The following is a 22,756-nucleotide window of genomic DNA, read 5'->3' as shown; positions in this document are numbered from 1 at the left end:
GTCACTGCTGCAGGGCTCACAGGGCAAACTGTGGCCTTTAAAAAGAAATACATATGGTTTTTTGTAGCAACAAATGATAGACTTATAATCAGTATTTACTGAAAATACTGACAACCCCAGGGGAAAAAGTGGCCTGTCATCACTTTTCCAAAGGTGAAATAATGCAAATGTTGGCAGCGACTTGGCCATATCAGAAAATATCCTAAAACACAAGGCTTAAAAATTTACATTGCTTCTTCTACAGAAAATAATTTCTTTAGGCTGGGAAGTCAAGACAATGAAGGCTCCTACTGCTAATCCAAGGGCACCTGCAGCCTCCCCAGCACGACCCCTGAGTGTGAGCAGAGCCCCTCAGTGCCCCCCAGGTACCTTGGAGCGCTTGAAGGTGCGGAGGGCCCCGTTGTGCACGCTGGGCGCGCTCTTGCCGATGTACAGCGGGTTGTGGAACAGCAGCCGGTCTCGGCTCGTGAACTGGAGAGACCAGTCCCAAACACACGGAAACCTGAGGCCTTTCTCATCACCCAGCTGAATGTTTTTGCTTATAGCAAATTCCTGCAGGAAGTTAACATTCAGGCAGATTAAAATCAAAGAAAATGGGCTTCTTCATGAATCTTAAACCCAGCATGTAACTATTGGGCAAAGAGGAGCAGAGTAGCACAAGAGAAGAAAACAGTTGCTCTGCATTTGTGCAGTTACTTCTCAATTCCATTTAATTGGTTGTTGGCTTACTCTTAACCCCTAAACTGGCATTTTGAGAATTCACCCAGAGTCCCTCAATGCTCTGCTTCTTTGTAAAGTTGCTACCTATAACTTTAAAGGCGAAATATTTAATGAAATAAGTAAGTTTCACTTTTATCAGCCATCAAATGTTTTCTACACACAGTTGTGATAAGCTTGTTTTCAAAAACAAATTTAAGTCTTCTGTTTTCTAAATGCCTCCATTGTGCATTACTATTGGAACTTTATGCAGCATCTCCAACCTTTTCAACTATTTAAACAATTATGTCAAGAGATTTCAAAGTTTGCCTGAAGCATGAAATTCTATTTATTGCCTGTCATTCTACTTTCTGAGTTTGAGATACAGATTTGCTTCCTAGAGGAGTACAAATAACAATGTAGAGTAGCAACGTTTTCCTAGGAAAAAAACCACAAATAAATTCAATAGACTTTCTTCTTGAATAGTTAGTCACTGGCTCTGCACAGATCACCTGAAAGTCATTATGACTGTATTCACCTGGGGACCTGAGTGTTTAGCCCCAAACAGGGTGTGGCAATTGGAAGGACACACAGGAAGCATGGAACTGGGATGCTGTTCTTTCCAGGGGGCCAAGCTGCAGTGTCCTGCTGGACAAGCAGGGGCAGCCCCTCCTACTCACAGTGCTCTCCTTGACTCGCTGGTGGGGGCAGTTGAAGAGGAAGGTGCCGAACAAGGAGATGCGGGCGCTGTCGTACAGGATGGTCAGGTACACCTCAGAGAACTCAAAGGCTGCTGGGTACTGTTCCAGCAGCTGCCAAACGCAGTCAAGGAACATCAAGAACAAAGGAGACTGGGAAAAGAAACAAGGAATGATCAGATTTAACATGAGCTTTTCCCAAATCATACCCATTTCTTTACAGTTTTGGTATTTGGCTGTACCATTGATACATTATTCAACCATAGGGTAAACTATTTGGAGTCTTGCATTTTTCATGATTCTATGCAATTGTTACACTCTGTATTCCTGTTTAGCCACGTCTTTCTCAGCACTACCTTTGCACAGCTTTCCCTTCTGTGTAAAAACTCCTTTCCTGGGCTCCTCTCATACACAAGGATTTGCACAGCAGCAAAAATCGTTTCTGCCATCTATATGTCCCTCATAATTTCCAAATTAGTGCTTGTATGAGCCTTCCTTGCCCCTTGGCCTTGGTTTTACAATGTATTTTCTTCCTTGTTTGAAATGACTGGAGCACTTATGATTCAGCCATGCTAATTTCTCACCACATTTTCTATGTCTTTTCCATAGCAGCCCATGAATTGCAAAAGTATAAACTATAATTTATGTAAAGCTTTAGAAATATTTTCCTCTTCCCGTTTTCACTTTTCAGTATATCCTTTCCTAGGGCCAAAATAGCTGCTTTTCATTATTTCCCTCTTGGCATCTCATTTCTTTATCCCTTCATGCATTTTCTCTGCTTGGTGCTCAGTGCCCTCGGTTTATCTGTGGGTTCCACGCTCTGGGGATGTTCCTGTTCTGTGACTCTGGCCACTGTCCCTGCAAAAGGTTCCTGACCTGGGTCCTCTCTGCTTCCACCTGCAGTTAGCCATGAAGAGGCCAAACAAGAGCTGGCAGTGCTGGGAGCAGAGCCCAGCACTCTCCTCCTGGCAGCCATGTCAGCTCATGCAGCTGTGGGGCTTCTCCAGCAGCTGCCTGCTCTGAAAGCACAGCTGAGTGATAACAGCACAGGGATGGAAACAGGGATTGGTAAAACACAAGCAAAACCACCCCCTCCAACCCCTCATCTCCTTTGGTTTCAATTTGAAATGTGACTGTGGTAGTGTTTGTAGCAGTGAGATGCTTTCATGTGTAACCCTGAAGCAACATGAAAACCCACTGGATTGCACCTGGGATTTCAGTGATTCTCACATGGCTACAGAGGGTAAAGAAAAGGTATCTCTACCCTGGGAAAAGAGTTACTTCCTCTCATACTATTATAATGAGATTTAAAAGTATTAAAACGTATATTTACTTTTAGATTTCTGTACAAATACATGTTCAGGATGATATCAAGCAGATACTGTGATCACATGCAAATACAATTAATTTTTACCTCTTTGTCAGATCTCTTTAAGTGGTTACACCTATCTAAAAATTGATATCCTGCCATGACCCATTCCTTCTGTATTAGGCTTTGAAATCCAACAATGGTTCGAAAGTAGGGATCCAGCATGACTTGAATGAGAGAAGCAGCAAGACAGCTCAGGTCCCGTCCCTCTTCCTCTGTGAGTGACATACAGAAAGTACAGAATATGTAAGGCAAATGCACATGGCAGTGTTAGATTTCAAAGAGCAAAGTCGTGCAACTAGGCTCATGTTTTTATTAGAATTTCCTTTAAAATATACTTTTAGATGTTTAAATTGTTCTCATAATTAAAAAAAAAAAACAAACAAACAAATTAGAAGAAAATCACACTTTTTTTTTAACTGAGACTCATACTATACAAAGGGTTTCTGCAGTATCCAGCACAGCAGTGCATTCATCAAGAACAAAATACCCACCCAACTGCCTAGTACTTAAATCAAGGTGTGCTGAGGAGGAGAGTGTTCATGCTGCTAAAATTTTCAACATTTTTCCACCTTGAAGCAATTTTTGGAAGGCCATTACATGGGGAGAGTGGGATATACCAGCTGAACAGTCTTGTGAAAACTACAGAAATTACAGAATTACAGGTATGAGCAAGTTTTTCAGTGTCCTTTCCTGAAATATCTGTTTGCACAGACACAAGGAGTGGGCACTGAGTGAAATGCTTTTGTCTGTAGAACCTCTGAATTAAACTGATATTGCTTCTGCAGGGAATATTAGCCCAATTGAAACAGTACTAAGGTTCACAGTAAGGTTTTGATTCTATCATCATTATCAGAACAAAACCCACAAAGACTCAAAGCAAAATATTCCTTTGATGCTAAGGACCATACTACAGTTCAGATATGTAACAAAATTATTTTCCCTTCTAGTTCCCCAAATGCCTGAGATATTCAGAATCCACAGGGTTTATGTACAAAGATTACAGTTGATTTTATCTAAATCTGTTTATCTACATTATCACAGTAATGCAAATAATTACAGCATGCTCTGTGTTGTATTACCTTGTAGAACTACAGAAACGTGCTTACACTCCATCATATAGACAAGCTCAGCAGAATGCTTAAGAAAGGCTCTGGACAGGAAAAGAAAGTGATTTAACAGTTAACAGAAAATCACACTCTACAAGAAAAAGATCTGGGTTATCTATATTTACCCAACATATTAAAACAATCCTTGAAATGATGCACTGCTCATTCCACTGAACATCATTATTTTCATGGTACCAACCTGATGTATTCTAACCAGCGAGTGTTTTCCAGTGAGGACAGCCACTTCTCTTCAGTGTCATCAAAAGGGTCTGCAACAGGAACAGCAATTACATTGCAGAACAACTTCCAGTAACAGTCCCTGTCAGCCAGGCTGACTGGAATTCACTGCATGTCAGGAAAACAGCCCCCTAAAAGAAGGAAAGCCCAGCATACCATTGACACAGAGCTGTTTGAGTTTGTTGTGTGCAGCCTGGATTTCCTGGATGTTGGGGAGACACTTGTCCAGGTCAGATTTGTAAACATCACTTCTCAGGGGATGGCTTCGAGTTATGGCATTACAAATCCTGCAGGAGAAGAATCAGCAGGTTTATTGTTGGAGAGGAAAGAAACAGTCTTTCAAGAAAGGTGTCACTGTCTAACTGCAAACAATTAAACCCACAGAAAACATGCACCTCATTCTAAAAAATAGTTTACTGGTTCATATTCAGGAGATACATTGCTCCTGCCATAAAGCTACTGACTCAAACATTTTTGGTGTCTACTAATTACTGAACATAAAAAATGGAAATGTTTTAATGGATCATTAAAACATCACATTTGAGAAATGAAATCTGATGCTGACTGACAGTTAAATAACTCTATTCCGTTTTTAGTTTTCCATCATTTTTAGTAAGACTTACCTATGCTAAATGAAGAGAACATATTTAAAGTTTATGAAGTCAGGAAATCTAACAGGGTTTCAATTAAAACTCAGAGCTCCAGCCTAACACACAATGCAGTTGTTTGCACTACTACAAAAAGTCACACTACAAATTAAACCAAAGAACAAAAACAATTAAGCTTGTAAACTACCTACAGAAGGCACTAAATGCCTTCAGTCTTTCATTAAGGACAACATATGACAAATATTTCACAGAAATATTATCATATTTGTGCATTATGATACTAAGGCTACTAAATTGTATTTCACAATGCCAAAAATGAAGGGTTTTTTTTTACTGTCTTGCTGAAAGAGGTAAGAAAATCTCCACCACTGTAAGTTGTATTATAGTAAATCTGGTCATTTTATCAATAAATTCTGTCATCTGAATGATTATCCCCCTGAAAAATAAGCATACCTTAAAACCTCTAAAGTTACCCAGTATTTGAAACTGGAATGGCCTTGAATAAAAATTGTGCCAGAACCAGATCCAGAGAACAGTCTCTCCAAAGTTCCCACACTACAACACTGTGGGGTCACACAGGGTCACCCCACTGCCACCCAGTGCTGTGTCACAGTCACCACTGGTGTTATCCTAACCCTCTGCCTGAAGGGTGACACAATGAATCACTCACCTCTGGTCAATTCTTCTCTGCTGCAATACATCTTTAATGTTGGCCATTCTCACAAGGGCACTCCCATTGGGGTGATTCCAGGACCATAACTAACATGGAGAAAAAACACAAGAAACAACAAAATCGTGCAGGTTAGAGCTATTCTGTACAACTTTTTCCTTAATGCAATGTTAATTGGCATGCAGAGCCCCAAGCTGAACACTGTGCAATGACCAGGAGCAGTATCAGAACAAAGAGGACACTTACAGGCATTCTCCTCCCAATGAAGGAGTAGGAGTACAGCTTCAGGTCTTGATCTGCTAAGGAAGACGGAACCACAAAATATTCTGGAAGGCTTGTGGAAAAAAACATGATAAAAAAGGTTACTTTTCCCTGTGTTTTTAACCATCTTCCCTCTTGCTGCAGTGCTGTGTCACCAGCTGTCCCAGAGCAGCCCCTGGGTGTGGCTGCCACCGTCCCACATGGAAGTACAGAAGCACCAAAGCCATGGATGCCAAATCATGACATTTCCCTCAGGGACAAGACTTGCAGCATCTTTTGCCTGGGGGCCTCTGCAGAGAGCAGCACAATTAAAAGGTGCCATGCACGGTTGGCTGCAACAGAGACTGTGGGGCACACAGGACAAGACAGCCCAGCTCCCTCCTGCTGGTGTCCCAGGAGACACTTACCAAGTGGAGATCATATAACCTTCATTGACTGAGCACACTCTCCACTCAGATGCACCTGTCCTTTTGATTTCTCTATCCCAATCCGAGTAAGTTTCAAACAAAGGAGTCTGCTGACTGCTGGCACTGCTGATGCCACCGCCACCACCTCCTGGGTCTATGCCATTCACCTTCTTTGCTAGGAAAAGGAAAGTCACCAATGCCCATTAAAAACAATAAACAAAAATCACACTCTTCACCTTCCTAATTACAAAGATAAGCCATTAGCAACAGGACTGGTATTATCTATATTACCTACTGTTGTATTACAAGAAAGCAGTGATTTAATGGCAGCTTGATGATACATGAAGATGTCAATGTATTTTTCCCTGCAATTTCATTAGAAAAGCAACATAAAATTGGCCTGCTGTGCTGCTTGATAGAAGCCAAGGCATACTAATACTCAGGAACAAATGTTATCTCCAGTCACAGGTTTTCCTTCTTTATTATGCCAAAGTTTGCAACATTTTAAAACATGAACCCTTTATAGGCTATAGCTGTTAATGAATATCTACCGTGTCAATAAAGCAAAATAAAACTTATATAATTTCAGCAACTTTAAATGACTGCTGTATTAACAGCAAATAAAAGAAAAGGAAGGCCATGTTAAAATACTGGGGTTTCTATATAGATTTATATCTACACAAAAAGATGGCCTATCAATTTGTATTTAGGGATCAGGAGGTTAGAGAGGCCATTACTATACAGAAAGATCTCCTTTGCTGGTCATTCTTTAGATGCCAAGGGGACAGTCAGCTGTGTCAAAAAGAAATTACATTTTGTTTCTTGACACTTGAAGTACATTTTTAGATGGAAGTGGAATAAACTGAAATTCAGCCCTATTACCTTCCCCATGAAAGCTGTGAGCCTTAGCAAGAGCCTGCCCAAAGGAAGCAGAACAGTGTCACAGCTCTGCTGACATCCCATAACCTGTGTGGTTTCTGCTTTCTGTATCTATCAACTTCATTCTTGCACTGGCACTTTGACTACTTAGGATTTTCAGAAGAAAACAGGACTAAAATCAGACTGAAGTAGTTCTTCAAAGATGGTAAACAGAGAAATACAATAATTACAAAAAAAAAAAAGTCAATTTTTCTGTTTAATAGCAGGATATATAACTATCAAATATAGCCTGGGAAAAAACAACATACACATACACCAGAACAATGCAGGCTTTTTATGTTCCCCAGGAAGCACAAAGACAGCATTTCACCTTTTACTTTACTGGGAGTAGCAGGGAGAGAGAGTCATTAAACAGCACTGGAATTGCAAGAGCAAAGCCAGATATCTATGGGACAAACACCAGGGTTCACAACAACAAGAACACCCCAACACGACCCAAAAGAATTTCATATTCTCTTAAGAACTGCAGCATGGCAGAACAACTCTCCTTTGCCATTCTGGTCTGCTGCTCCAGAGGAACATTTTTACCCACCTTATGTAATTCTTCCACTAGGTATTTTTCCATATAGCAAATGGTATTTTAAAGAGAGAGTAAAGGCAACTTTGTGACAGCCTAACATTTTATTGCAATTTTATCTGCAAATTGGCTTCCTCCCTAGTACTTTATAACATGAAAATACATGGACCTTAATAATTGCCCAAGCTTTATGAGGTAAGGAATTCCATGTGTAATTGTGTGTGCAACATAATAATCACATGCACACTTATTCTTGTGCATGCACAGGGCAGCCATAGAGGCAAAACCATGGATGAGAACCATGCATCGTTTTGCAAATTTGAAGGCCTGATCTGGTAATTCCACAAGGTTCATGTTTTGTAACAGGCAGATGAGTGGTTTCTAGTGCCAGCTGCTGAGTTCAGATCTCAGCAGCACAGCTCTGCAGCAGCAGCAGCACTCTCTGTGGGGAGCCTTGTCACCCTACAATGCTGGCTCTCAGCTGTGTCTGGGCTGGGAGCACTCGGCAGTGACCGCACAGCATTACGCTCGAAATCAAGTTCCAAAGGCATCTTTGCAGGCTTACCTAACTGACAAGGTTCACTTGGAGATTGGCCTTGAGCAGAGAGGGTGTGCTCCAGCTCAGCAGGGGTGGTGGAGGTTTTGAGTGGTAAGAACTGCCTAGTAAGCCTCTAGGAAAGAAGGTATGGAGTCCCAAGTTGCACAAATCCTCCTGCAATACCACCAGAAGAGAAACTTATTCCCAAAAGAAGGGCAGGTGAGCAAGCCTGCCTGATGGGACATTCACTGGGTACCCAGAGTACCAACAGAGACATACAACAGGAGGATGGAAGCGTGAACTGAGAAATAGGAGTATTCATGCTGCCACAGTTTGGCTTTGTTTCAGACAGGAAAGACATTTCTTTGGATTTTGGTCATTAATGTCTATCCCAATGAATGACTTATAACCATAAGTAAGAGGCTGGGTGCAGAACAAGCTGATTTTGTTACCCTTGGAGAAAGCCTCAAATGCTTTTTGCCACTGCTTCTGGACAGAAGTCTTACTAAAAATACATATTACAAAACAGGAAAAAAAGCACAATCCAAGTACTTTCATCCTTACCTGGATTATGATATATTTCCCCAACATACTCAAATGCAAAGAGAAGCTGAAGATCTGTTGGCTGAGAATAATGAGCTATTGCAAGGCACACCTAGGAAAGAGACATTTATTATTGTTATTATATATTTATATAGACAAAAAAATTACTGCCATTAACGGCAACAGTGTCAAATATGCAGAGCTGTGAAAAAGCTAAAAATCAGTCTTTTGATATTTTCTTTAATGAAAAGAGTACTTAATCAATCCAGCAGAAGAACCCAAGAGTATGCAGGGTCAGTTCAAAAAGTCCAACTTAGCACTGCTCTGACAGTAGCCAGCAATCAGTGCTTAGGGAAGAGGGGAAAAACACAGAAACAACATAATGGAATTTTACCAGGACAATTTTGAACAATTAACAGTTCAGGCATGTCCTGAACTAAAATCTGGTATCAGTACTTAACAGCATTTGACAGATATCTGTGCTACAAAGTTATCAGTTGGGCCAGGAGGTTTTTCATGTGCGCTTCCTTTTAAAAAAACTCATTGGTTCTTTCCCTAAGATTATTAAAATTAAGAATGCAGCACATGATTTAGGATTAGATCCTAGACTTAAAATTTCACCAAGCATTTCTAGTCTCTGTCTCTTTGAATGTAGATATTCACTAATAAATACAAAAGATTTGACAAAAACCCTGATTTTTTTCTTTTATTTTCTATCTTCCCCTCAACTTTTCCCAACTTTTCATATTTAAAAATGCATTTGCAAATTGTATTCAGAGTTCAGCAGTTTTGAATATTATTTTTGAAAAAAATCCTGTGCATCCAAGAAATTGTTTTCTTTTTATGAAGGAAAGTGTCCTTATTGTGATAGGCATAACAGAAAGATTTGCACCATAGAATTGAAGGAGTATCAGTGCTGGCAGCACTGGGCAATGGGAACAAAGCTCGAGAGCTCAGTTATGCTGAGATCTGCATGAAGAAAGCTGCTTTATTTTTATTGTTTGTATGTAACATCCCTGATGTTATGGAACCTTTACTGTATTTTTATATACTTTGACTTTTGATGGGGACAGTCCTCATTATTTATGAAACCAGTAATGACAGTAGACTAACTTGAGCTGAAAATGTTGTTTCGCAAACACTCAACAAAAAAATTCCAGTCGAGTCTTAGAACAATGGTTTCTTTAATTGTTCTCCCCACACCTTCTGCTCTACAATGAAACTGCACAGGAAAACAGAGGGCAGCACATTCCAGGGGTGACAGCCCCCCAGAAAACCCAAGCAGTACAAGTGTCCCTGGAGAACACTCTAGCAGACTTTCCTAATGAACAGTTACAAGCAGGATTAGATCAAACGTTTAATGACATAACTGGAAGCCATACACATTTTACTAAATCTTGTGATTTCAGTGTATGAACTGAAGCAGAAGAAGCCAGCTATTCAACACTATTTGGCCACTTCTAACATATTACTTTTGGCTATCATCAACAATGAAATAAAATGGAAATCTGTGTATATTCACATTTTGACTTCCATTTTTCTATGCAGCTTTTCACTACAGTAACTGATTCTAGCAGAGCTACTACTCATCTTCATTTATGGAGTGGAAGTTGAAAGCCTTTTACTATGCTAATCTACTCTCAAGCCTTCAGGACAAACTGCAGGAAAAAAATTCCATTGTGCTGCCAAATAACACAACAGGAATACAGTAAAACCTATTTTTAAATAGGCAGCAGCTGAAATCTCTGTCATTTGCTTGCCACATTTGAAAAAGGGAGTATGTGTGTGCTGGTGGAAGAGGGATCAAATGGTGGGGTGGAGATAGTAACCATCCAGATCCACAAAAAATATGAGACCATAGTTGTGCTTTTAAATAAAGCAGGAGCTGGAAAATGCTCTGGGTGTTCCATGGAATAGATGTAATTCACACCATGTATTGCATGGGTGAAAGAATCCACCCACAGGTTCAGGCCATCTATTTCTCTTATTTTAAAGTGATAGATTTATCCTGCTACTGTCTCTATTTTTACATTTTAGAAAAATTCCACTCATAGATACACTAAGCAAGTACTAAATACATACTAATTTTCTGTTTATTCCTCACTAAATCCCTATAATAGCTTTATTGTCTCAGAGATTCAGAAGACAAGCACATTCCACAGATCTCAGCAGATTATGGCCATAAGTAGAATGCTCTAATTTGGAAGACAAGCATGTTTTACAGGAAGCGTTCTCATATCAAACTCAAAAATGTTTGGTATTCTTGCCAATTTACAATTGTGTAAAGCTGAAGATATTCAGGCTCAGACAAATAACAAGAGAATAGGCTGCTTGGAAAGTTCATTTATTAAAAGCAGTAAATACAATGGCTGTAGCTATTTCATAGCTATTTCCCTATGTCAGTGTCCCCTGTTCAACCCCTATCTGAGAAAAATAAATGATACTTTCAGGGCACACCCTCCTCTTCAACAGGAATTTTACCAAGGGCAAGAACTTCAAAGTATTGCTAATGCTCTTGCAGAAGAGGTGTGGACAACAACATTTGAGATGTGCTAAGTTAGCACAGCCCTGGCTTTTCCCTTCTTCCTTAGGCCAGGCTACCTGGCTTATGAATTCTCTGGAAAAATACTGTTTTCCATTGCTACTGCAATTCCTATCCCAAGCAGACACCTGTGGTAGAAAGTCAGACAAGCAGGACTACATCAAGTCCCACAAACAGGTTTTGTTCATTTTCCTAGGATGGAAGACCTATTGGGAAAATAAGCATCAGCATTAGGAGAATTTTTTTAATTCATCTGTATTTTTTAAAATATCTTTAACCTTTGCACAGGGAAGTTGTGGCTGTGTCATACCTGAAGTGTTCAAGACCAGGACAGGGCTTTGAAAAACATGGTGTAGTGGAAGGTGTCCCTGCCCATGGCAGGGGGTGCTTTAAGGGCCCTTCCAAGCCAAACCATTCTGATTCTGTAAGTTTACTTCTAAAAAAAGTTTTCTTCATCCCCTCCAAAGACAGTATCTTATGCATTCCCAGTGCCTTGAAACAGTACCAATTTTGTGATCTGTATAAACAATTAGAACAAGGTAATAGAGTTGGGGAGGCAGGAGGAACACATTAGAAAGGGTCAGGACCGTGTGTCCAAAACTTACAAGCTTCATATTATTGTTCATAACAATTAGGGAAAAAAATGTTCCCCTCCATCCCAAGTGTTATGACGTAGGAAAGGCTACTTTTGATTGCACAGGAAACAAGATTTGAGATTAAAATTTTCCTCCTGTTTTGATTGAGCATGTGATTCTGAAACAACTCTCATACTCATTCAAAAAAGCTTCCTGGAGTAAAGAACTAAGAGAGTTATAGAAGAGAAAGGGATGAGAAAATGGAGATATACTCATATATATGAGGCACAGGGTTTGTGCCATCCTGGGGCACTGCCAGGATCCTTATGCATGGTGAGGAAACACACTGGGCATCACCAGTCAGAAGATCTACAGCTGCACCTTTTCTTACATTTTATTTTCTCAGTCTAATTTTCAAATACTGCAGTGCCTAAAAAATAGCAGGAGTTTTCAGTTTGACTGCTTGTTGTCATTTTTGGAACAAAATAATTCCTTTCCTCTAAGGAATGTGAAATGCTTCTTTTTTTTGCACTGCCTAACTTAAGACTTCCCTAACTTGCTTACCCTTGCTTCCCCATCCTCCACTTCCTCCCACACCCATCTGGCTTTCCTTCCTTTGGAGACTCTATCGCTTTATTTTAGAGACAAAACAAAATTAAACTGCTAAACAGTGGTGAGTGCAAATTTCCATTCCTTCTATTTTCCTTTAATGCTTGCTTCCCAAATATCCACTAATAAAAATGAGGAAAAAAATATTTACCTGGCTGACTAATGCTGAGACAGTATTTTATTAGCATGTATTGGCTGCTGAGGCTATTTTTCTAACAGAACTGATTTTTAAGCTTCTCTATAATAATTTACCTGAAAATAAATGAATGTGTTCTCACAATGTTTCTGCTTAAAGACAAACAAATAGGCCTCAAAGTTCTGCCAACATTACCCATGTGTCTACGTGTAGTCAAGTCTGTCAGTTTGTCCACATCAGAAGCCTGCTTTCAAACTTGGATATTTCTTTTCACAGCGTCAAAAGAGATCCTTGGAAAGAGGATCTTTCTGAGATCCTCAAAGAGAGACTTGGAATAATCTCTATTCTAGTAAGGCAGCTTAATTAGTTATTCTCCCTTATGCCCTGTTCAGCAAACAGAGACACTTCCTTAGGAACAGATTACACTCACTTTGCCAACACCAATTTATGTCACTGGATGCTGCTGAGTAGTTCCAGTACCTGCAAGGAACTGTGCTTCAAACAAATTCCTTAACTGCATAAAGTCAGCATCTGTTGTCCTTCTAACTACATATATTTAAAGCTCGTTTTGAAACATGAATTGCCATGCAGGCCCCCCCATCCAGAACCCCAATTCCATGGTCAGTGCTCTCCCAGTCAGACAGCAATGCATCCTCAGCCCAAGAGGAGGCTTCCCCTCTCATCAGAGCTCAGGTACAGAGTCTTGGTCTTCCCTACACAAGTTATGCACACACAGCTATTTCCAAGTAGACAGCTACCAAAATTTTCTTGTACAAACAGTTGGATGTAAATATAGATTAAAGAGGCCCTTCGGAACTTTAAGGAGGTCTGATCACTGTCTTCTGTTTTCAAACACCAGGACAACCTTGCTAATATGTACTATCTGAAGGGCAGGAACAGAAACCAGATAAAATCTTTCCATACTGTGGTGCCAGCATGCCATCTAAATGTCAGAAAGAACAAAACAACTCCATTCAATATGCTGTGTAAGACCACTCCAGATGTGTTCACCAGCATCCCAAAATAATTTAAGCAAAATCCTGATACAGGAAAACTGATCTAAGGCTCTCATGGTTCTCTACATTTATATTTTAATGCTAATAGAATAATGCTATTATGGAAACATTAGATTAGATAAGCTGAACCTGATCTCCCTTCAGTAGAAACGCTTGTGTGCTACACCCACACAAAGCTGCAGTAACCTACCTGATGCATCGAAACTGCAACAGTAACCACACAGCTGATACTTGTACCAATTTTCTTCCTCTTCACTGAGCACATTCTGGTATTTGACAATGGCAGTTGTTACACTTTTGGTCACCACCAGCACGAGCTCTATAACCACACAGGCTCTGGCTGTCTAGACCTAGCTGTTCCTCCTATCAGAAGAAACCACCTAAGACCATGTAACTATAAATGCCTAATGTAAAGGGCTTCATAAAATGGTTTCACTGTTCGCTCTTGCATAAGAAAATGCAGCACAAAGAATGCTAATGAGATGCTGAGTTTATTCTCTCCTCCTCCGGGATAATCACTCTCCTTTGCTCTGACAGCCAATTAGAAACACTTGCTGTAAAGATATTGCAGGAGGCGGCAGCTCCAGGGGGATTTTGGAGAGGCTGTGCGAGGGAATGACTGCAGAAAGACTGCCAAACGTGGAAGGCTCCAACCAGCACAGGCAGCAGGCAGGAGGGCAGCCCGAACAGGGCTGAGAACCAGAACAAGGCCAGAGCAAGGTGGTCCATGACGGGCTCCTGCCCGCGCACCTCGAGGAGGGTGAAGGGGCTGAGCTGGTTCAGCAGCTCTCGGTCAGTAACTGCACACAGACTTATGCCTGGGCAGATGGTCCTTGGGACTTACAGGGCTAAACTCAAACCTGATCCTACTGAGAAGGGAAATCGTTAAGCTCTGAGAGCAAAGTGGGTCATTCCTTACGAAACGCCGGCTGTGCCACGCTGCAGTGCCACGGAGGTCAGGGCAGCCGAGAGCCAGGAGGGCGCTGCCAGCCGGCCCTGCTCAGCACAGCCCGGCTGGGGCAGCCCCAGCAGCGCAGCTTCAACAGCTCCAACAGCGCAGCTCGGCTGGGGCAGCCCCAGCAGCACAGCCCCAACAGCTCCAACAGCGCAGCCCCAACAGCACAGCCCGGCTGGGGCAGCCCCAACAGCACAGCCCAGCTGGGGCAGCCCCAACAGCACAGCCCGGCTGGGGCAGCCCCAACAGCACAGCCCGGCTGGGGCAGCCCCAACAGCACAGCCCCAACAGCGCAGCCCGGCTGGGGCAGCCCCAGCAGCACAGCCCCAACAGCGCAGCCCGGCTGGGGCAGCCCCAGCAGCACAGCCCCGCTGTGCCGGGACTGCGGCAGCACCGGGTACGGAAGGGAAGGCGGGCAAGGAAGGGAACCCCTCAGAATGGACTGAGCCCAGTAATTCCTCCTGTCAAGAGTGTACAAGTCTTTAATAATAAAATGTTGAGAAAGAACCCAGGTTCATGTAAATTGGACAAAATGGTGGTTCCAAGAGCACGCTGGAGAACTGTGCCGACACCATTAAGGATATCCGTAAGGCTCACTCAGCCTCTGGGCAAATTAAGCTTATGACTTTCAGAAAATGTATCAGAGCCTGAAACATCTTCCATAAAAATGCAAACATCTGTTGTGCAGCTGCAATGCAACATTCTGATTCCAGTCCTTAAAAAGATTTATTTAATAAATTAATAACTTTTTAAAGTACAACAGATATGGCAAGAAATACTGGTTTATCTTGTATGATACTGAACAGTTAATACACCACATTAAATTTTTTCCCCTAATAGATTTGACTCTAGATATTTAGATATTCTCCTGTAACAGAATGTGAATAATTTGCAATTCTTCCCCCTACTTCTCTATCAAAACATAATAATACAAAATGTTCTTATCAGCACAGCTATTGCTACATGTAATGACCACAAGGCAGAAATTCATAACAAGATAACAATACCTTTTTTGCACTTTCAGGACCTGCTTCGTCAAAACGGAATCTGACAATACGGAAGTCTTTGCAATAAATTATTAATTCAGTTGGATTAAATTTCAGTTTTTGGTTGGGACCAAGGACTTTCTGCTTCCTCTTGGTGTCATTCACTGCAAAGAAGAGAAACTTATTTGGCTGTGTTCTGTAAGGAAACACAAGATTGGCTCAAACAGATACAGTAATGTTGCTGCCAGGAGGTTTTTATTTATTGGCACATTTTGATTCACGTAGAAAATCTGTTGATTCCTGTTAGTAAAAGCTTATGTTTCACTAAAATTAGGGTAAATCTCATGTTTTAGAAAAGGGGCAGCAAATGTGGGCCAGTGCAAGACAGTATAACAGGTCAATTGCACCTATTTGTTGTAAAAAAAAATTAGCATTTCTTCTTCATGTTCTTCCTCAGAAACACATCAATCTTTTCACAGTGATCACAACCAACTCTGGGCATTGAAAACTTATAACCAATAATTTAGATTACCTACAGTCAGAAAACCAAGTGTTTAACAGCCCATGCCACGAACAAAATTTGAAAACTTATCACTTCTATAAAATTTTACATTTACAAGATGAAAAACATTCTTAACAAATAGGTTAGTCTAAGGAATCCAACAAATCAAAACCTGGTTTTCCACAAAAGTATTTTATTTCTTCAGATCAGGATGTCAATTGCCATTTGCAGACTTTTGGAGATCACCAGTTATTAACTTGCTAAGAATTAGAGAGGATTGAAAACTACAGCATTTCTCTTGTCAGAAATCCCATCTATGTCTCACTGTATAAGCTATTTTTGCAGTTTAGTGTATTTCAGTGGCAGAGATTCAGATGATGCAATGTAAAAACACTGCTAACAAAATTTTGTACTGCTATAACATGTCTCTCCTACAACACCTGTTGATCCAGTATGGTAGTTACAAATATAAAGTCAATAATATAAAGACACAACTAAAAGTCTCCTGCATGGCACCTCAAGATTTATTCAGCATTTGAGGCTTTTATCCTAATTTTAAATAAACCAAATCCTTTAAATCAGGGAAGATTAATGACATAAAACCTCAAGTGTCAACAATTCTGCAGAACTTAACAGGGAGGTAACAATTTTGTACTGAATAAGAATAAAGCCTGTCAGTATTCTTAGCTATTTTTGACATACCTGTGACAATCTGCTCAATGCATGTGAGTGGGACATCGTGTTCACCAAGGAGGAGGTTTTTATAATGGAATTTCTGAAACACATGAAGTCACAGCCATTAATTGCAGCTCTGCAGTTTGCAACCAGATATACAGCACAACTTTAAAGAAACTATGATAAAAATCAGGCATGCCTAGGCTTTTCTGACAGGTACTACCCTTGCCTATTCCCAGGTAATTAGAGGTTAGAGGCTGCTCAACTGCACACCCAGCAGTTCAGCAACCCCAGTGGAATATGCAAAATAACCTCCCTATTTGCACTGAATTTACTGAATTAGTACAAAAAATTACTCTTAGAAATCCAATACAATTTGAAGTGTAATATATATATATGGAATATAAGAAATCTCCAATTATTATTACTTTTGTAAGCATGGAAAGAAAAAAATATTAATACTACTTTCAGGGACAAATTTTAACAACTACTTAATGCCAAAAATTAAACCTTTTGATATAGCTCTGATCAAACTTCCTAACTATTATTGAATAAGCACCTATCTACTTTCAGAGCTATACATATCTTTGTTAATGGAACACTTCCTTTAAAAGCCCCAAATGGAAGTGCAAACTCTACTGAAAATAACACAGAGCTCACTCCTTGGATTTCCAGTGTTGTATGCTGTGCTGTTCAAAAACTGATCATGGTTTTCAATGTCATGAGCTCTGCTTTGACAAAGCAGAAGAGTTCTCCCCTCCTCTTGTTGCTTCACCTACAATGAATTCTCATTTTGTGGTTACTTTGCCCTCCATCAGTAACACAAATAAAACTCCACCACGTGGAGAGCTTTGCTGATCTGACACTTGTCTAGTCTAAGGGACATTTGCAAACAGCTCCTTCAGGAAGGGACACATCTGGGTATAATTCCTGCTTTGTCTTTTGTAAAACCACTTCCTGGGGAAGCCTCCATACATGGAGGTGAATGGAGCTGGATGTACATCTGTACAAACTTCTTGTTCTTCTCCTGATACGAATGGATGGAACAGCAACACATTCAGACCAGGACAGTGGAAGCTCATCCTGTGGCCTGCTTAGAAGGCATCCATTTATATCAGATATGAGACAGATTGAGTGTGTGAACAATTCCACTTTTCACAGTCATGATGTAGCCATGTGAGCAATAACCAACCTGCAGTGGCATTGGGTCATCTGTAATAAAGGAAATCTTGAAGTTAGTGCAAACCAGCTTTCCCCACAGATCATATTGGCTTGTGTCTGTTGCAATGCACTTTCTTACAAAATTCACTTCGTTCACCACAATTTCACCTGAAACAGAAGAAAGGGAGGGGAAAGGAGAAGCCTATATAAATCCTGGAGGTAGAACAATTCTAGGTCTGTAGTACCAAGGAGCCCCTAACTCTTTACCAGTTTCAAGTTATCCACCTCTTATGGGTAAACATGGAGTTTAACTAACACCGCTCCAGGGAAAAGAGAAAATTACCATTCCAAAATGGACAATATTGTGCAGTAGTTAAAATAAAACAAAACCCAAAACCAACAAAAACAACCAACTTAAAACAGAAACAAACCTCAAAGAACAAAAACAGAAACCCCACAAGAAGCCCAACTCACAGTCAAACCCAACAAAACCACACACCACTTCCCTAAGATCCAGAGAACAAGATCTGCAATTCTCCACAATGAAAAATTCATGTGTTTGAACAACACTGTCTTTTAAACAAGCATACATCCCTGTACTTTTGTACAGGAATGGCTATTGTTAAGTACTTCTAAGAATTTTATGAACTTCCTGAACTCAGAATCATCAGGCCACATCATATTTTGCCTTTACAAAGACATTTTCAGGTGACTTAAAAAAACAGGACACAAACATATTTCAAACTTTTTACTGTAACTGTCTAATGAAGGAGACATTTTCTGGATTTCCTTCATAAAACAGAAGATACAAATGAAGAAAAATATAAATTATGCTAATTGGTCTGGCATAAGCTATAAAATAAAAAAAGCATACAGGCAAATGAGACTGAGGACCATTTAAAATGAAAATGTGAATCACTACACAAAATGATACTTTTCAGTTCCACAGCCAAGAATTCTGAAAGCTAAACAGTAACTCTTCCTTCAGTAATCTAACTTAGTAATTCCTTTTATTCTTGTACAGGGCTTTCACTTCTGTCATCAGATCAACCGCCTCCTGCTGCTGCTGTGTACCATAAATAGTGTGGGAGCACAAGTGTATTCCAAGAAAAGTGCAATTTCATATTGGCTCTGAGATTCTGCTTAGAAGAAACTAAGGACTAAAGATTGCTGAAGCTTAATTTGCTCGTAATAGGTTTGGCACGTTCAGTTGCCTGAAATGCCATCCCACAGTCATGCTCTGCAAGGGAACAGCAGCTCTTGGGGCAGCTGTACTGGCGCAGTCAGCCGCTGCATGTCCAAGGAGTAGAACCACAGCCCGGAATAAATTCCCCATTTATCTTCTGCTGCAGAGCAGGTCTCTCCTCAGGTGATCATCACTGCAGCCAAGTAACCATACCTTGAAAGGCCTGCCTTTGGTGTCCCAGACACGTGAGAGACATGCACCTCTTGTGTCTCCAGGCCCTCCAGCCATTTCACACAGCTGTCCTACTGGATCTCTTGCCCCTGATACAATCAGGGATCTGCCTGCAAGCCACTAAGAGCAGCAGCAGCAGCATCTCTGCTTTTGGCTCAGTTGTTCAGCTATAAAATGTCTTGGCCTAGGTTTGTAGCCTTGAGCTGCCAGAATTATGATCTGTGTTCTGGGACTGTTTGAAGATGTGAGGAGACAAGTTTCACTGACCTGTGTTATCATATCCATTAATATTCTATGCCAGAAGTGGCAGGGACTGTGAAAATGTCTATAAACAGATCTCCCGGAGCTTTAAAGTCTTTCCACAAACAGTGCTAAAATGTGCTTAAATAAGCTTTTGATTATGAAAATAAAAAATCTGGTTCTGACAGCTTCAGTACAAATAGTTAAAAGCCCATCCAAATCCAAACAATGTCTTATAATGGGATTCATAGGAATGACAACCCCTGCTTCTGTTAAACATTGTAATGAAAAGGTTTCAATACATGGTCTGGCCTGAAACTTCATAATGCCCAGCATTTCTTCAAATAATCTATTTACTTAACTGCAAAAGCCCAAACCATCTACTGAAGCAATTTCTCCTCAGTGTTGGTATTAAGTCTTCAACTATTCAACATGAAGTTCTAAGTCACCTCCTGTGTGTGAAGAAAAACAACCTCCTCATAGACTGAGTTCTAAGTAATTTTTACTCCTCTCTCTCTACATATTGCCAGTGTATCACTGTATTTCTAATTTAAAAATATGGAGAGCTAAATACACCATGAAATGAAATGCAACTTCATAGCTTTTTTTGGTAACATTCACTTATCTGTTACCAAGTATAATATTTTTTTTACTATCACATAAGAGACACTTCTAAAAGCAAATTACTATTATCAAATGATTTCAGTACTTCATTATCTTGATGTAACTAAACAGAAGAGAAATTAAAAACATTCACACATCTTCAATTTGAATTTACCACAGTTTAAAACGTGCCTGCTACATCATTCTCTTTCCAAAGCCAGTCCTTTTTACTTCCTCCCTTCATTCCTCATAATTGTGCGGCTACACTGCAACATGTCAATTCTAATCCTATTTTAGTGCAACTGAATTTAGTTTCATTTCACCCCACACAAATACATTCTGGATTTTCTGGCCTAGTTTATCTACTGCTCTCAGGTTTGCAGCCCTAACCCAGAACTGTCCATTTTGAACCTCAGGATTAAGGTATGGCAGGACAGATAATGTGTGCCCACCAACTTCAGCTGAAGAATGAGAAAGTTTGCAAATTTAATAGAAGCAGTTTCCAAACACCTCTAGAAATTGTGGGTTTTTTTCCAAGATTCAGGTTTGGAATTTTATGTGACCCATCTTTTATACCTCACTTGGACATCTATAACAAGCTACATAGTGAACCTTTCAAAATGAAAATTTAGGGAAGTAGATAAACAACACGAGTAGTAAGGGCAGGACTTGCACAATGAACCCTTCTTGTGTTTGTAGTTGAGTAGGTGATTTCTCCTACACAAGACAACAACAGAGCTATTCAGAGATATTACACTGCACATTTCTACAATGTAGCTGCTGCTTTTTTTCCAGTAAACAGTCACACGCTGTTCCAGACACAGAACAGCAGTCAACACTTCCATCTGACTCCAAGAGTCAAAGAATGATCTCAGGAGACGAGAGCAGTTTGTTTAAACTTTGACAGGAAACCAGAAGAGAAATTACAGGTTGCCACCCTTACATAGAAAGCCTAATCATGTTTAATAAAAATATTTCTACATTGAATACACAGATCACAAAAATAACAGGAGATACTGAAGGATCTATCTAGATAATACACTCTCAACCTAACACACAGCCTCCAAAACTGTTAAACTTCTGAAAAATTCTGCTAAATCTCCTAATACAGTCTGACTGGTTCAAATTTTGGATGTTAAGAGAATTCATGGTACGTATCTAATCCAGCATAATGCAGAACCCACTACAATCAAAATAAAAAGCAGGCAGCAGAGCCTGGGAACACGTGGGAGCTGGGAGAGAGGCAGGAGAACCCCGCTGAGCCCAGGATCAGCAGGAGGGAGCACTGGATAGCCCAGCTGTGCTCTCCCCAGCCTGCAGCCACACCACTCTGCACCAGCCTTGGGGCACTTTGGCTCCTCAGAACTTGAAACACACTCACTAACCTCCTACAATAAAGGATGTTCCTACACCATTTTCACTACTATGTTTTTGTAACTTTTGGTGCCCTGCCTCACAGGATCAAGTTTAATTTTTTTTTTTTGGTTTATCTAATAAAGGTAGCAATTTGTAACTTTTCAGGAAAGAAGGCTGATTTGAGTAGCATGAGGGACCACAACCTCATTAATGCAGGAGGTGATACAGACTGAGCAGTTTTCAACAACTCTAAAAACACTGACTGAACACAACAGTGCTACACAATTAAAGGAACTGAGCAGTATTTTATGTACACAGAGATCAATACATATATGTATTGAGAGACAGGGCATGGCACACATACATACACACATCTTAAAATGCTATCAGGCAGTATTTTTATCACATTAAAAATCTGATAATTGCTAGAGGCAATGAGTAGCTAAAATCATACTCCATAAATTAATAATGCAAACAAGTTCAGTAAGTTTGCAGGCACCCTGCATGCTGCTAAGGGAACTTTCTCAATGCTGTACCAGAAGCACAAGAACAGATATATCAGCATAAACTTTCTTTAATGAGCATTGAAGCTCTATGGATATGTTCAATGTCTAACAGACATAAGCATAACAGAGGTTATTAAGTACTTCATGCAGTCATGTAATTTCTACCTAAGTCCATTAAAAAATAGCACCTGGAAACTGAACTCCTGTTTCCCATTTACCATGCTGGTAATGATTATACCCAAGTAAGACAACAGAAAACCAGCTTGTTAATGTGAAACATAGTCTTACAAGTTCACAATAGAGAAGCTCAAGTTAATTCAAGTAGCTATTTAACTGTTAAGAATGCACAATAACGAGTTCACTTGTAAAATATTTGGCAAATGATTAACTTTCAGAATTTCCCAAGTAAGAATTTCCAATAACAAGTTCATTAATAAGTAACTAAAATCTACAACATTTTTGTCCCTTTATCTGCTCTCTTGTGGAGAGAATACCAAAATTGTATGAGTTTATTAGTATGCATCAAGCATTTAGGTGTAAATGTCTCTAATCCACTTCTAAATGAATCTTCTGTTCAGTGTGCTCAGGCACTTCTAAACTTAAGAAAAAAAAGTATTTGTAAGCTCATGAAATAATTGTCTTTCATCTATTTTCTGATTTTCATGAGTTCTTACAAGGTTGTTCCAAAAGGACAGTTCAATTCTGTGATTATTGGGGAATGAAAAACAATTTGCATTAATTTTTAACAGGAGAACCTGAGATTCCAAAGAACAACTCTGACCACTGTTTGGAGAGTGGTGTGTTGTAAATGCACAGTACCAAAAGAGCTTGCTTTGCCAGTCTCATTAGAAAATTGTTATTAAAATATCATATATTAATATTTTA

At 40.1% G+C, this 22,756-nt stretch overlaps 1 protein-coding gene across 1 annotated transcript in view; it reads right to left on the bottom strand.

The window, feature by feature from the left end:
• Positions 1-22,756, bottom strand: part of MTMR10 (myotubularin related protein 10) — a 35,856-nt gene that overhangs the window by 4,491 nt on the left and 8,609 nt on the right. Inside the window, exons 3-15 of the mRNA XM_066558637.1 lie at positions 17,781-17,917; positions 16,616-16,688; positions 15,433-15,575; positions 8,614-8,704; positions 6,056-6,230; positions 5,634-5,721; positions 5,388-5,476; positions 4,266-4,396; positions 4,072-4,141; positions 3,846-3,916; positions 2,809-2,978; positions 1,377-1,547; positions 370-552 (exon numbers count right to left, since the gene is read on the bottom strand). Coding sequence (XP_066414734.1) covers positions 370-552; positions 1,377-1,547; positions 2,809-2,978; positions 3,846-3,916; positions 4,072-4,141; positions 4,266-4,396; positions 5,388-5,476; positions 5,634-5,721; positions 6,056-6,230; positions 8,614-8,704; positions 15,433-15,575; positions 16,616-16,688; positions 17,781-17,917 — 1,592 coding nt within the window. The remainder of the gene's footprint in view (positions 1-369; positions 553-1,376; positions 1,548-2,808; positions 2,979-3,845; positions 3,917-4,071; positions 4,142-4,265; positions 4,397-5,387; positions 5,477-5,633; positions 5,722-6,055; positions 6,231-8,613; positions 8,705-15,432; positions 15,576-16,615; positions 16,689-17,780; positions 17,918-22,756) is intronic.

This window comes from Molothrus aeneus, chromosome 13, assembly GCF_037042795.1.
Source record: "Molothrus aeneus isolate 106 chromosome 13, BPBGC_Maene_1.0, whole genome shotgun sequence".
NCBI classification, from domain to species: domain Eukaryota; kingdom Metazoa; phylum Chordata; class Aves; order Passeriformes; family Icteridae; genus Molothrus; species Molothrus aeneus.
Note: the sequence above shows the minus strand (reverse complement) of the source record. Positions and strands in the feature narration are given on the sequence as shown.